This window comes from Staurois parvus, unplaced genomic scaffold (genome assembly GCF_062004578.1).
Source record: "Staurois parvus isolate SC_StPar_1 unplaced genomic scaffold, SC_StPar_1.0 ptg000291l, whole genome shotgun sequence".
Classification (NCBI taxonomy): Eukaryota; Metazoa; Chordata; class Amphibia; order Anura; family Ranidae; genus Staurois; species Staurois parvus.
This window is the reverse complement of record NW_028318087.1, coordinates 358669-375426: the sequence shown is the minus strand read 5'-3', so window position 1 is coordinate 375426 and position 16758 is coordinate 358669. Positions and strand designations below refer to the sequence as shown.

General features: G+C 40.7%; 1 protein-coding gene across 1 annotated transcript in view; it reads right to left on the bottom strand.

The window, feature by feature from the left end:
* Window positions 1-15008, bottom strand: part of MAT1A (methionine adenosyltransferase 1A) — a 68084-nt gene extending 53076 nt beyond the window's left edge. Inside the window, exon 1 of the mRNA XM_089682482.1 lies at window positions 14765-15008. Coding sequence (XP_089538608.1) covers window positions 14765-14858 — 94 coding nt within the window. The 5' untranslated portion in view covers window positions 14859-15008. The remainder of the gene's footprint in view (window positions 1-14764) is intronic.
* Between the last annotated feature and the right edge of the window lie 1750 nt (window positions 15009-16758).

The following is a 16758-nucleotide window of genomic DNA, read 5'->3' as shown; positions in this document are numbered from 1 at the left end:
TGATATGTGATTGCTGCACCATGTACTTTTATGAAAAAATACCCTGTTCTTTTTGTATTGATTCCTTTGTGTGAAATCCCTGGTGTTCCTGCCAGCCCCTCTGCTTTCCTATTAAAAACTGACCACACCAGGCATGAAAGAATGGCGTAGTCTGTTTTCTAGCTGTGCTGTGTCCTGTCTCTCTCCTCATCGATCAGTGGGTACTGGCAGTCATCCTTTGGCTGGCACCTGCTGATTGGTTTCTGCTTTGATTAATCACAGCAGAAACGGCGCGCCGTGGGCACATGTGTGTTTGCCCTACCAGGAAGTGCAGAATCACATATAAATATGTCATTCTACACACAGCAACCACCCTGTAGCAGTAAAGCTGCTTTTAGGCCGTCGGTCACCAACTGGTTAAAGTGATTGTAAACCCTCACCTTGTAAAACAACCCATTCAGTTTAAAATAGAAATGAAAGGCAGAACAGGATCATTTTTCTTGCAAGTACAGCAGGCAGATATCAAGAATATGAAATGTTGGGTTCACATATTCTTTAACCACTTGTCTACCGGGCACTTTTACTCCCTTCCTGCCCAGACCAATTTTCAGCTTTTAGTGCTGTCGCACTTTGATTGTCAATTGCACGATCATGCAACATTGTACCCATATTAAGTTTTCATAGTTTTTTTTCACACTAATAGAGCTTTCTTTTGGTAATATTTAATCATAACTAGGTGGTTTATTTTTTGCACTATAAACAAAAACATACCAAAATTTTTGGGGAAAAAAAGTTTTTCTTTGTTTCTATTATAAAATTTTGCAAACAGGTAATTTTTCTCCTTCACTGATGTGCATTGATTAGGCTGCACTGATAGGCGCTGATAGACAGCACTGATGGGCTCTGGTGAGGCAGCACTAATAGGCAGTACTAACGGGCTTTGATAGGCTACACTGATGAGGCGGCACTGGTGGGCATTGATGAGGAGGCACTGATGAGGCTGCACTGATATGTGGCACTGATAGGCATTGATAGACAGCACTGATGGGCACTGGTGAGGCAGCACTAATAGGCAGTACTAACGGGCTTTGATAGGCTACACTGATGATAGAATGCCCATGCAGGAAGATATATATAGGAAAAACGAAAAGGAATCTTAGAACCAGGATTGGTGAACACCTGAGAGATATTAGAAATGAAAATAGAAATGGGGGGAAAGGGGAAAAAGACAATCCCCTGGCACAACATTTTAAAGAAGTACATGGGGGAAGGACAGAAGGCCTGAAAGTCAAAGGGATCTTCCTACTGAATATTTCAGCTAGAAGGGGTGACTTCGATAAATTTCTTCTCCAAAAAGAGAAATTCTGGATCTATACTTTGGGTGCACTTGTCCCATATGGACTAAATACAGAACTTAATTTTAAAGTTTTCCTGAAGTAAGTCCTTCTGAATATATACTTTTGCTTGTGCTACATTGCCCATATGGGTATCTGCTTAAATTAAGGAAATGAAGGTTCCCCCGGGTAAAATATAATCTCGGTATGACGAATCTGCGGGGATAAAATTGAGAATCCAACCTGAGGTGGGGTTCGCCCTACACCAGATTGAACCTCTATAATAATAACAAAAATAGTATTAAAATAGAGATTCTCTACTTAGCTCTGATGTTCCCTGTACCCCCTTCCCCCGTACTATCAGAATTTGTAATTATCTTCCTTTTCCTCTATTTTGATTAATGATGATCTGCTAACTTAAATAAAGCCTTCCTCTGTATTGCCAGCAGTCAATATATGTTTTTTAAACTCACTTTGGACTTTTTAATGTAGTGATATCTTTTCAACACAAGAGGGCGACATGGAGATCTCTCGGTATGCAATTAGTGTACTATATAAGGCAATGGAATGGAGTCCCCTCCCAGTTCTGACGAAGTCCGCGGTGATTGGCGGACAAAACGCGTCAACGTAATGACGTCACTACGCTCGGCGTCTTCATAGGGTGCGGTGCCCACGAGGAGGAAAGGAGCGGCGTTGTTACAGCTCCATGCTAGGAAGGCACGAGGCTTTGAAAAACTACCATAAAGCTACTATTACAGCAGTCCGCATATGGCCATCCTAAATAGGAGCATACCTTCCACCGGTGGCAAGTTATCTTTGCTTATTTGGCTCAGTTAGCGGTATTTGCTGTTTAGATTCATAGAGCGTATATGGAGTTGAGAGGGAACACTATATGTGCCTAGTACTCCTGTTTTTTCAGGGAATTTTTTTGGAAATCCTCTTAGGGGGACAATATATATACTCTATGTCACACATATGCCGTACGCTGTGATATAGCTATATCCTCAAGGAACCGCTTTACTATCTCAGCTTGAGCAATTTTTGGAAACCCTATATTGGGTATATAGATTCAGGTATATAGTGCCTGCTACATATATAATACTCTTTTTGAAATTTATGTATTGAGACTACCTGGCTTCCCACCTATATATGCACTATTGAACAAACATTAAGGACCTGATCCTATTTCAAGTCGACGTGAGTCCTCTTGATCTTCATTGATGGTAATATATACCTCTATTCTATTTTGTTGTTTTTCATTATTCAGGGATTATGCTTGATGTGTATGATCTATATAATTTTTTCTATATATATCTCTAGAATCACTTGTTACTGTGGACTTTGTTTCACTTGGGGTGGTTACCCAGGAAGTCTCTACATTCACCATATTGGTATGACAGCCAAATCACTGAGAAGGTAATGAAAGTACTAATCTATCTCTGAATGGGGCAGTTATGGTGTGATCTATGTGCTATTTAAGACCATATTTGCTTGTTCCAGTTTCCACTTACCAGGAAGCTATTCTACATATCCTGGCCTATACCAAGAATACGTCTGAAGAATACATGGCTAACCTAAATACAAGCTTGAATTATATGGAAACCTAGGATCATATAGCTAGAATATACCCCATTGCCCTATATGGTTCCCTATGTGCCAAAATCACCCAGGAATGAGGACGCCAAGTGCTTTTAAATGATTTTATTTGTCTGATATGTTCACCGTGCTTTTGCTTTACCTCCCCACGATCTATGTGATCAAATAAAGTATTTTTTGTAACTATTGAACCCACATTACTCCGCGTGGATCTTTAAGTAACCTCTTTTTTCTAGGTGGTGTTGCTCTTGTCACACTACCATATTGTCTACTATGCATTTCCCGGTTTATAAATCCACACTTTTATGATAAGTGAGTCGGAGATAGTACTAGGACACAAATTATGTGTGCCTTTACAGGTGGCTTGTTTTTGTTCTATTTTTGCGACTGATGAGGCGGAACTGGTGTGCATTGATGAGGAGGCACTGATGAGGCTGCATGGATATGTGGTACTGATGGGCACAGATTGGCAGCACTGCTGGGCACTGATTGGCAGCACTGATGGGCAGTACTGTTGGGCACTTTTGGGGCTGCACTGATAATGAGGGCACTGATAATCAGTGCCCTGATTATCAGTGTAGATGAATCCTTTCACAGTTGTTGGTTATCGGCAGTACTTTCCTCTTGCTGAGGGAAATACCCGGCAAGTGTATTTACATGGTGATCAGTTGTGATTGGACACAGCTGATCACATGGTAAAAGGCAGCTGTGATTGACCCTTTACCATGTCATGTGATCAGCTGTGTCACACACAAGCAGACACAAAAAGGACACAGCAATCACAGAGAGTGCCCAATACGTGCTGTTCGGGGCAAATGGGGGATGTCATATGACACCCTCCCAGAACTGAGAACTGGATGACCATGCTGTAGCCATCATTCGGCTAAAACGCGTTCAAGAAGAGGTTAAAGGAGACCCCTCACATGTTCCGCTGAATATATACACTGTATATATGGTACTTCTACCTACTGCTTGGCTCACTATGCATCAATATTCTTTGACTTTTATAAACTCTTTTTCGTTGTAAATTGTGTGCTTCTGGGTTTACATATTCTGTAACCATGCTGGTGCACACATGAAAGGGCATACTGTACAGAAGCATTATTAAAAGTGGATTTTTAAAATTTTCCAGTAGTACTAGTATTTAGGAATGAGCATAATGATTCTGGAAAAACAGATTCTACACAAAATTACCAATTTTAATACCCGATCATTGAGTGGTTTAGGTAAAATATTTAGCCTGGAAAAAAAGTTTTTTTTTTCTTACATTTATTTAGTGAATGTGTGTGCTTTTGGGTGGTGTATCCAGGTTAGTTTAATTCAGGGGTCCTCAAACTACGGCCCGCGGGCCACATGCTGGCCGCCGTGGACATTTATCCGGCCCGCCGGCAGGGGCGTATTTGCAGCGAGGAAGGGACACTAAGTACAGGGGCAGGGTAGGGGACTGCTGTATCTTACCTGGCTCTGTGTCCCAGTCCCACTACGATCCAGTCCAGGAAGCGCTGCTCCTTCATTCACTCCGGCCACTCCCTCACTCGATGTTCGCTCTGCCGCTCGGCTCCGTCTCCTCACCGGTGATTGGGCGCCAGAACTGTAGCTCAGGAAAGGCACACAGGCGGCCAATGACCTGCGAGGAGGTGGAGCCGAGCGGCCCTGCGAACATCGAGTGCGGGAGAGGCTGGAATGAAGGACAGCTGACAGGTAAGTGTGCCGTGCAAATGGTGCTGCTGCAACCAGGTATGCTGACTGCAGCAGCACCATTCTGGAACAGGGGTCAGCAAGTTAAGTGTCATTGGTGTCAGTGGGAGGAATAGTGCCCCATCATTGGTGTCACTGATTCTAATGATGGGGCATTATTCCTCCCACTGACACCAATGATGGGGCACTATTCCTCCCTCCACTGACACCAACGATGGGGCACTATTCCTCCCCCCACTGACACCAACGATGGGGCACTATTCCTCCCCCCCACTGACACCAATGATGGGGCACTATTCCACCCCCCACTGACACCAACCATGGGGCACTATTCCACCCCCCACTGACACCAACGATGGAACACTATTCCTTCCCCCACTGACACCAATGTTGGGACACTATCCCTCCCCACTGACACCAATGACGGGGCACTATTCCCCCCCACTGACACCAATGATGTACTATTCCTCCCACTGACACCAAAGATGGGGCACTATTCTTCCCACTGACACCAATGATGGGACACTATTCCTCCCACTGACACCAATGTTGGGACACTATTCCTCCCACTGACACCAATGTTGGGACACTATTCCTCCCACTGACACCAATGTTGGGACACTATCCCCTTCCCCCACACTGACACCAACGATGGGACACTATTCCTCCCCCCACTGACACTAATGTTGGGGCACTATTCCTCCCACTGACACCAATGATGGGGCACTATTCCTCCCACTGACACCAATGATGGGGCACATTTCTTCCCACTGACTCCAATGATAGGGCATTATTCCTCCCACTGACAACAATGATGGGCACATTTCTTCCCACTGACACCAATGATGGGGCACTATTCCTCTCACTGACACTAATGATGGGGCACGATTCTTCCTACTGACACCAATGATAGGGCACTATTCCTCCCACTGACACCAATGATGGGGCACTATTCCTCCCACTGACACCAATGATGGGGCACTATTCCTCCCACTGACACCAATGATGGGGCACTATTTCGGTCCATAAGACACACTTGAGGGGAAATGTCTGTGCGTCTTATGGAGCCCAGTATTCCCACCGCCGTTGTATGTCTGCAGTCTCTGGTCAACTTCTGTACTGTGTCCGCAGTCTCTGGTCATCTCCTGTACTGTGTCCGCAGTCTCTGGTCATCTCCTGTACTATGTCCGCAGTCTCTGGTCATCTCCTGTACTATGTCCGCAGTCTCTGGTCATCCCCTGTACTGTGTCCGCAGTCTCTGGTCATCCCCTGTACTATGTCCGCAGTCTCTGGTCATCTCCTGTACTATGTCCGCAGTCTCTGGTCATCTCCTGTACTGTGTCCGCAGTCTCTGGTCATCTCCTGTACTGTGTCCGCAGTCTCTGGTCATCTCCTGTACTGAGTCCGCAGTCTCTGGTCATCTCCTGTACTGTGTCCGCAGTCTCTGGTCATCTCCTGTACTGTGTTCGCAGTCTCTGGTCATCTCCTGTACTGTGTCTGCAGTCTCTGGTCATCTCCTGTACTGTATCCGCAGTCTCTGGTCATCTCCTGTACTCCTGTACTCCTGTCCACATTTGTTCATAGTTTTTTTTTTTTAAACGATAGTCCAGCCCTCCAACGGTCTGAGGGACAGTGAACTGGCCCCCTGTTTAAAAAGTTTGAGGACCCCTGGTTTAATTATTCCATTTAGTGTTCAAATTTTGTTATCTTTTTTCTTTTCTACTTTATCAGGGTTCTCATTCAGGCAGGTTAAGGGGCTCCAGCTTGTATGTCATATTCAAAGGAAACAGTTTTTTCCAGTTTCGGTGAAACCCAGTGTTTGGTGAAACCCAGGTTGGGACCTTGAGTCAAAAGACTTCATAAAGACTTAAAAGGGATGATGTCTCCAATATTGGATTCTGGTTTTGTGAACAACCAGCACACCCATTGGGCAGGTGTGTGCAGGGCTTTTATTAGACACTTGACTATTGTTCAGGGCTCCACAATGGAGGTCATGAGGGCTCCCCCTGGGAGACAGATGGGAGTCAGGGCAGCAAGTAACTGCTAGATGTAGTCACAAATCTTGTGTCTGAAGACTGTTTGCGGGTTGCTGCAGATACAATGGTCTGAAGTGAGGCCAGTGCTGCAAGTGTAAGCCTGGAGGCCTCTGAATGTGTCTTTCTTTGGAAGACGAGAAATGCTGGGAAACCCCTGTGAGGGAAACCCATTGATTGTGTTGAACTTTGTATTAATTAAAGTGGGCAAGAAAAGCCCTAAAAAGGTGATTTAAGTGAGTGGCTGTGCCCTTCATGCACTATCATTTGAAGTTTGTTCCCACTATATTTACATTAGTTCAGCTTCACACAAAGTAAGTATGCATTGCTCTCACCTGATGGACCACTGGGGAAGCTGGAAATCTCTGTAGTAGTTGGCACTACTACAGTAATAGCCGTGATCTTAAGGGTCCTGCACAGGCTCTATGGTTAACCCATTCATGATGGTAAAACTATTGCTTATACAGTGATAAAAATTCAGTAAAAAACAAGTAAAGACAAAAATACATTAAAAACAAAAAAACCCCGATTACCCTTCCTCTCCAGAGTAGTACAGTGTGAATAATCTGATGACAGTATGTAAAGTAAATTTTGAATTAAAAATTACTTATTTATTTTTACATACCGTTACAAATCCATATCCCTGATCACCACCATACCAGTCATATGATGACGCTGTACTGCATTGGTGACAGTATGTTAAAAAAATGTATTTAATTTCTTTATTTTTCAAAAACAAATTGACAAAAAATTACACAAAGCTTGCCATGCCTCTTACTAAATGCCTCAGACTGTCTACGTTCCAAAAAGGGGTGATTTGGGGGATATTTTTACTGTCCTGGCATGTTGGGGTCTCAAGAAATTAGATGGGTCATCAGTACATCAGGACTGATCAATTATATATTTCTATACTATAGTTTGTATATACCATGGTTTGTAGATGGTATCATTTTCATACAGACTAAAAAAAAATACACTGATTTGTTAGTTTTCTTCATCAAAGAAATGTAGCAGTATACATTTTGGCCTAAATGTATGAAGAACTTTCATTGGATATGTTTTATACCAGAAAGTAAAAAATATTGTTTTTGTTTTAAAATTTTCAATCTTTTTTTGTTTATATAACAAGAAAAAAATGGTGGTGACATTTACAAGCGTGATGCAGCATAACGTTTTATATATGGATGTGCTTCACAAAATCAAATGACTATAGTCAATTCTTTCTTCATCTAATGTTCTTTTTTCTACAAATATAGCTATATTACATACACTCTAACACACCACTTGGTTTCTAAATTGCTGCTCAGGACTTATAAATCCCCTTTAGGCATTTGACAAATAGCAACATCCTTTTATTGGTGGACAATTAAAAGCAATGATAGTGCTGATTGTAAGAGTATGTCATTGTATTATTCCATGACTTATATGTGGAAAATCCCCAAACTGCATATATTTATTTATTTATTTATTTATTTATCGAGTTTATATAGCGCCAAAGGGTTTGCTCAGCGCTGTACAATAGAGGGGGGGACAATACATGAAACAGAACAGTAACATCAAACAGTGCACAAGGGGTAAGAGGGCCCTACTCTTTCGAGCTTACAATCTAGGATTGAAAAGGGACTTTAACTATATCTTCAGTGGGTACAACAGACAATGGTAACCATGTTTAAAAGCAACTATACATTTTTATTATTTTAAAAATTAAAAATATTTGACAAAGTTTTATAAGTAATGTAGAGGAGCATCAATAGATCATTTGAACAATGGTGACTTAAATTGTAGAATTCCTGGAGATCACTCTACTCAAGTTGACTTGTTTCGTGGGAAACCCCTCAGGACCTCAAACTCCAGTAATAGGTAAGTCACCCTAAGGGTGCATTGTATTCACTATAATCATATTCCTCTGCTGATATTCCAAAGGAAAACTATATCCATCTCAGTAGCAAAATGAAGCAAAACCACACAAAAAAAAAACAGAGAAGGGAAAGAGAGGCAATCCTCTCAGTAAGTCTCTGCCAGCCCATGGGGGGACCACCAAATCAGGGGGAACACTTGGTATATTTGTGTAGCACATAGATTACAATGTGCAGACCTGACATCTAGGACTAGAGCCCCCCAGAAAGGTAGTTTGCATAGGTTCTCAAAAGGTTGCATAAGAAACCCAATGTGGATAAAACAAGCATACAGCTTACCTTGGATTGCTTCAAGATGGCAATCCACTGGCAATATAGTTAAAGTCCCCTTTCAACATATGAAGTTTTGGGATTATCTATACAGGGATGATACTCTCCAGTGGGAGGTTGCAATTCATCACATCACTTCCCCAACTAAGGTTATTACACGTGGAAAGGTGAAATACATGTCATACTTTTTATCGGTTAAATTAAATATTTTGGCTCAAGCATTTGAGAATACCCATTTCCTTTTGTCAGACATGGTGCCATGAATTGGAATTTGTCAATGCTTGTACTAATATAGACATTAAAAGAATTTCCTATAGCTTTGCTTACTTCACGCTATCTGTCGCTAACAGTGCCCAATACTTTACTATTAGTAGTTTAATGGGCCATCAAGGCAATGTTAAAACCAAATTAGCTTAGATCAAGCATAGCTTAAAGCGGAACTTCACACGCTTCCCAGTTCAGTCCCCCCTCTGTTTCCACACAGCTTTCTGGGACCTGTGACGTATCCTGCAGCTTCCTGGGACCTGTGACATATCCTGCAATTTTCCAGGATGTGTTACAGATCCCAGAAAGCTGTGAGACCATTCACAAAGCAAAGCACGGCTTGCAAAAATGTGCAGTAGGAAGCCAGCTGTGAGAAATAAAGCAACCCCCTCTGGGTGATTGCAGATCCCTACCTGTTTCTGCTGCTTTTTAGTCTGCAGAGGGAATCTGAACAGGAATGACTTTTTCAATATTAATCATCTGATGCACTTGCAGTGTTCTAATGAGGAAAATGCAGGGTCTGCATCCCTTTAAAAATCATTAAACCCTTTGGCAGCATCTCAGTAAACGCCACACTGCAATAAAAGACCATTGTAATACAACAAATCTATAATAATTACATTGATCAAAACACATTTATTATCCAAAAAAGTATTTTTTTTACCTTTTTTAATCTTTTTATTGTCTGTCACTAGGCCACAGAGCCCCATCATGGTTCCCTTCACCCCAGCAGGAGCCGTGTCTGTTTAGAAGGTGCCAAGTTTATTTACATTGCCCACATAGTGGGCAGGCACTGGGTAGGATTATATCAAAGCAAGCTGGTGGGTAGTTGGGATTATATGAAATAGCAGATGAATGGGCTAACATAACACACACAGCGGGAAAGTAACTTTCCCATTTATGTGAGATTCGCTTCAGAACCAGCTGCAGTTTTGACAGCAACTGCCAGCTGGAGCCTAGCTGTCAAAACTGCAGCTGGTCATAGAACATAGTACACACAGATAGTGGAAGTTGCTTCCCAGCTGTGTGTGCGGTGTAAGCCCATCTGCCCACCCAATGTGTCACAAGATCCATCCTGCCACCTGTCCTTCTGCCTGCCCTTGAGTTAGGCATATTTTATGTTATTATCAATGACATGTATTATTACAATTCCAAGTACTACAGAGAAAGTTAACTAAGGGCCCCATCAAAATTTTGCTGTAGGGCCCAACCTCCACTAAATGACATATCTCCACTTTCTTTGATTTGTGAGCAAACTGGAATCACCCAGGGAAGCTATGTACCATATACAAGGCATACTTTGAACCCCAAATTAATTCACCTAGGGAAAAACCAAACATCTGGAGGCTAGTGCTAACATAGCAGTAGTGCTTTCACTGCTAAATGACAGATCCCTGGCTAGTTTATGCACAATCATCAGTTGGCCAGAGATCTGTCAGCGCTACCATCAAAAAATGACAGATCTCTCATCAGTTTCAGTTTGTACAAACCATCTGGGGCTTTTGGATGACATCTATGACCAAATATGGTCATGAGCATAATTGATCAGTGACAGGGGCAGACTGACCATTTGGAAACTCGGGCACTGCCCGAGGGCCCAGGATCAATAGGGGGCCCCATGAGATGCCCCTGGTACCTTTTTCATAGGCTTTTTTGAGTTTGGGCAAGGACACAGGGGCCCCATGATCCCCTATTGCCCGCGGCCCCATGAGTTGTCAGTCCGCCCCTGGTCAGTGATGTCACCTAGGATCTCTGGCTAGTTTCTTTACATACTGCAATAAAATATCACCTGGAGGTGGGCCATCATGATTGACATGGATGTACATTGCTAGACAATTGATGTTGGATTTACACCCAACATATTTGGTCAACTACGTCACCCAGAACCCCTGGCTAGTTTATTTACGAACACCGGGAGGTCAGAGGTCTGCCATTTTGTAGTGGCAGTACTACCACCACATAATGAGAGACTTTTGGTTGATCTTTTTTACAAACATCAGCCAGGGGTTTAGGTGGGCAAACTGCCCAAATATGACCAGTTTGTTTATCCATTCCTTGAACTGCAAACAGGCTTGGTTTGATGCAAACCCATGTTCAACCTGGACACAAATCTCATCCCTAGTTATAAAACTTCTAATATGTTATTTTTTGCATGGTTAAAGCTATTTAAAGATGAACTCTACTAAACACAATTTATAAAACAAATTATTGTGCATAAAATTCTGAATTTGCAACTGTAAAACAGTTCTATATATTATGGCATCCTCTGTCTTTAAGTATCAGGAAGAATGTGGAGAAATGTTACTATTTTTCTTGCTTTTTACTTTTTAATTAGAAAATGACTGCAAATTAAAAGATAATTTTTAACAAACATTAAATTGACAATTTATGAAAGTAGAGTAATGTAAATACCAGAGGTAACTATGGAACGGGAACAAAGGTGAGTAGAAAACGGTGGAAGGGGCTAACATGTGATTTACAAAGGTAGCGTCAATTAAGGTAGTTTTAATCTGTATGTAAATGGATAGAAAACTGGCTAAAAGATCGTATTCAAAGAGTAGTGGTTAATGATTCATTCTCTGAATGGTCTAGGGTTGTCAGTGATGTACCCCAGGGTTCAGTGTTGGAACCCTTACTTTTTAATATATTTATAAATGATATAGGGTCTGGGATTAAAAATCCCATTTCAGTCTTTGCAGATGACACCAAGCTGTGCAGTGGAATAACGTCCTTACAGGATGTCTTCAATTTACAAGCCGAGCTCAATGTACTGTTTAATTGGGCAACTATGTGGCAAATGAGGTTTAATGTTGATAAATGTAAGGTTATGCACTTGGGGGGCTAAGAATATGCATGCAGAGCTATTCACCCTGAGGTCATCACAGAGGACAAGGGGGCACTCCTTACGTCTAGAGGAAAATAAATTTATTCTCCCATTACGAAAAGGTTTCTTCACAGTGAGAGCTGTGAAAATGTGGAAAAGACTCCCTCAAGAGTTGGTTCTGGCCAGCTCAATGGATTGCTTTAAAAAAGGCCTGGATTGTTTCTTAGATACACAGAATATAACTGGATACTAACATTTATAGGTAAAGTTGATCCAGAGAAAATCTCATTGCCTCTTGGGGGATCAGGAAGGAATTTGTTTTCCCTGCAGGAGCAAATTGGATCATGCTTTGCTGGGGTTTTTTTGCCTTCCTATGGATCAACTGTGGGTAAAGGATTATAACTTTTTTTTGGTTTGTTTGTTTTTTAATGGTTGAACTGGATGGACTTTTGTCTTTTTTCAGCCAGACTAACTATGTAACAAAGCTACAGCTGTTCCTAAAGGAGAACTATAATTGGCAAATATACAGTAAATATATATATATATACATACACACAGTTGAAATATAGATAGATATACTGTATTCATATTTTAAGCTGTTCACTGTGTTTTAAACTACATATACATATTGTACAATATTTATTTTACAAGTAAAAACATGGTGCACAATGCAGGACAAAGGGTTCCCAGAGCCCTATGGGTTAGCTAAAGAGCCACCAGTGCAGCTTGCTTTGCAACTGTTTGTCTTTTAGAAACCTCATGCTCACCCAGCTGGTAAGGGATGAGTTACATCACTGATGACTCAATGGGGACATTCATCAGCATTGGCTTAACAATTATGATCGCTAATTTGTCACATCTTTTATTTTGTATAGCCAATTGGAGACATATTATCTGAACACACATTGAATAATTAATCAGATATATGCACATGTTTAAAAAGTGATATTTAGCACTTTTTAGCCCTGCAACAAATGTGTGGTAAATTAACTAACAAAATGAGGTGCTTGCAGATGAGGCAGAAGAAAGAACAAAGACAGCTGCTATTCGGCTGCATATTTCCACAGGCAAATAAAATATACATAGATAGGCGCTACATTTTCCCAAACAATAAACGTCATATAGTGCAATAAGTACAAGATTAGTACCACCTGAGGGCTATCTCAATTTTGGTTCATTCAAAAAATTTTAGCCTACAACACCTGGTATTCCCAGGCTGTCACCCATACAGGTGCTAACCAGGTCTGACCCTGCTTAGCTTCAGAGATCAGGAAAAATCAGGTGCATTCAGGGTGATGTGACCATGCTGGCTAAATGTGCTTAGACCAAAATGATATTGTAATTCCTCTGTATAGCAATTCAACCAATAGTGAACATGTAAAGTAAATAATAAAAAACCATGAATATAATGACAACCCTTGTAACTGTCCCAAAATAGAGTAATGGAAAATTCCAAAGAAGGTAAAAAAAAATAAAAGAAGTGAAAAAATAAGAAAAAAATATAAAAATAAATGTGACTATATTTCCACAGAACTAAATGTATCGCCTTTATCTCATAAAGGACCCAAAGATTACTGCTACAATTTGTGCATGCAAATTGCACATGAATTAATAAATAACCACTTTACTTCCTTACTGAGCTCTTACTGTGTTTTGTATAAAAAAATTAAAAAACAAATTGCATTCAGTGACTAATACAATGCTAACAATGTGACATGGGGACCAGGGCTCCACCTACAGATTGGATAAAAGACTACTTAATATTGATATGCAATAAATAATAATAATGCTTTAAATGTCTTTGCAATTCGGATTTTTGTAGTCCACTATTCTTTAAATGTCAGTGGCCTATTTGCTTCCCGTATGAACAACCATACTTGCATAACAAACAGCATGTTGCTAAGCTTTTAATGTGTCACTGTCAGCTATCCATTAGTTGGTACTGCTCTCCGTCAATCAAATAGTTTCAGAGTGGTGTGGTGGATTTTAGAAAAGGTTTTAAGGTTCAGGAAATGGAGTGCGTGATGGTCCTCATACCTATGCTGAAAGGATGGTTGTGTGCATATTGGAAACGCTGAAATAAGTTTTAATGTTTTATTTCGAATGTGTAATTTAGAGTTTAATTTAGAGCCAAACCCGGTTGTGTGTGCCCCCAAATAGGTCACATATAGTTTAGGTCAAATATGTCATTTTAATACGTTCGTGGCCATTTAAAAGAACTAATGTTCAGTGAAGCACTGGTTAATGATCCCAACCAAACATTTATTGTCATACATCTGGATAACTGGACGGGTAATACTGCAGTGTCTTTGTGGCATTAGAGTGCACTGGTGACATGGATGAATCACTCCTAGGAATTCCACTTGCCGTTCACAGTAGTTTGAAGAAGACATTATTGGGCAGCCAGCCCAGGGTTGAAGTGTCATAGTTAATTACAGCTCTCAGAATGCATACGTTATGGATATAACAGATGTACACACATGTGCTTCCTCTGCGCCCCTCTCTAAAACATGTATTAAACATTTGAAATATCATTCGCCAATCAACTCAATGCTACATCAGTAAAGCAGTACATTATTACACTAAGGCAAAGATAAGAAACAACAATTTGTTTAGTGATTACAGTACCACATTATGATACATCTATTAAAATCATATGCTTTTTATATGTGGTTTTAAAAAAAAAGAATGAATTTCTGATTGCTTTTACATTTAATGTTTCTTTTTGCATTTCACTTCTGAAAAGTAAATTTATATTTTAATTTAGAACTTAATTTCAGATAACAATCATCATTGTGTGTCCTGTATTCTTATCTATGCTTAACTCATCTTTGAAAACCATCAACTTACCAGGATGTCCTTCGCCCACAGATTCTGACGTGAACATGAAAGCTCCAACATCTTCCACTGAGTGGTCATTGCAACCATCTACTGGTCCATTCATGTTGTAGTGTTAAATAAAATAGTATAAATCTGGAATAGGAAATCTGTTCCTTTGTGCAATGTGCAGAGCTGAAAGCTAAGAGCTGTCTTTTTTTTTTACCCAGCAAGGCTACAAGACCTTGTTACTGCCGGAGGCTCAACTTAGTGGACTGTGTGTATTTAAGATTGTACACGCCTCTGTGTGTCACAGCTGACTTTGAGCTGTCAGTCAGACAAACTCTCCTATATATGGGAAGTGAAAGTTTTTCATTGACCATGTGGAAAGAATAGAACAAACACTTGCTTGGCAGGCAATCGCAGTGTGTTTTTGCATGTTTGCATATCCACACAATAACATGCGTAGCAATGATTACAGCAATGTTCTTGCATCTCAAATAAAGGAAGCCTGTAATGAAAGAAATATGAATGCTGCTATTGCTGATGTATTTGGGAAATCACTAATTGAATGGCTGTCAGGCTTGTCCAATGGCGTCATTACTTTTTGATGCTCTCACCTATAGAAAGTTTGCGGATCAGGAACTCTCACTTTCTTTCAAAAGGAAGTCAGCAGTGGTAGCCCACATATCTCTTTAATACAGATGTTCTTTATTGTTCCGTAAGAACTTTATTGAGATTTTCAAGTTAAAAAAAAAAAAATCACAAAAAAAGGGATTACCACTCTGTAACCCTGACCAGGCAGAACAGAAACATAGCAAAATCAAGTGATATTGTAATACAATATCACACTAAGTTCTTTAAAGTGGAGCTCCACTCAAAAGGGGAAGTTTCGCTTTAAGGACTGCTCCTCCGCTCCCCATTAAGGATTGGCACCTTGGGGGAGGGTCGGGTACCCGAATTTGACAGGTACCCGCTCCCACTTCTGGTCCGATCGCCTAGGCATTCGGAAACGGAAGATGCCCTTCTCCCTCTCTTCCTGTATTCTTTTGGGACACGTGACAGGTCCCAGAAGACTACAGGACCTTTCATGAAGCGCAGCGCTACTCATGCATGCGCAGTGGGTACCTGGCTGTGAAGCTGCAAGCGATCACAGCCGGGTGCCCACACTGAAGATGCTGGCCTTCTGGAATCTGGAATACAGGACGGCCGGTGAAACGGGCTGCGGAGGACACACCACGGGACCGAGGGACCGGCAAGTGGCTGTTTTTAAAAGTCAGCAGCTACAGTTTTTGTAGCTGCCGACTTTTATTTTTTAACAGGGTGAGTAAAACTCCGCTTTAACCATTTCAAGACAGGACTGTTTCACTTCTTCCCCAGGCCATTTTTTAGTTTTCAGCACTGTCACACTTTGACAATTACTCCGTCCTGCAATATTGTACCCAAATGAATTTGATATAATTTCTGGAGACAGATAGAGCTTTCTTTTGGTGATATTTAATCATTTTTTTACTATATAAACGGAAAAAGGACAAAAATTTTGAAAAAAAAGTCTTAGTTTCTGTTATAAAACTTAGTGAATAAATAATATTTCTTTATAAATTTGGGCCAAAATGTATACTGCTACATTTCCTTGATAAAAAAAAAACCTAACAAATCAGTATATATTATTTTAGTCTGTATGAAAGTTATAGAGTCTACAAACCATGGTATATATATTTGGAAATTGATCAGTCCTGATGTACTGACGTCCGTCTCTTTTCTTGAGGCTCTAAAATTCCAGGACAGTACATATACCCCTCAAATGATCCCTTTTTTGGAAAGTAAGCAGTCTAAGGTATTTAGTAAGACGCATGCTGGGTTTTTTGAAATAGTGAATTTTTGTCACAATTTTTTTTGAAAATGAAAAAATTATTTATAATATGTTTATTTTTACAAAGCTGTCATTTTAACAAGTTATTTCTCACATACAGTATAAGCATACTTACAATTACACCCCAAAACACATTCTGGTACTCCTCCTGAGT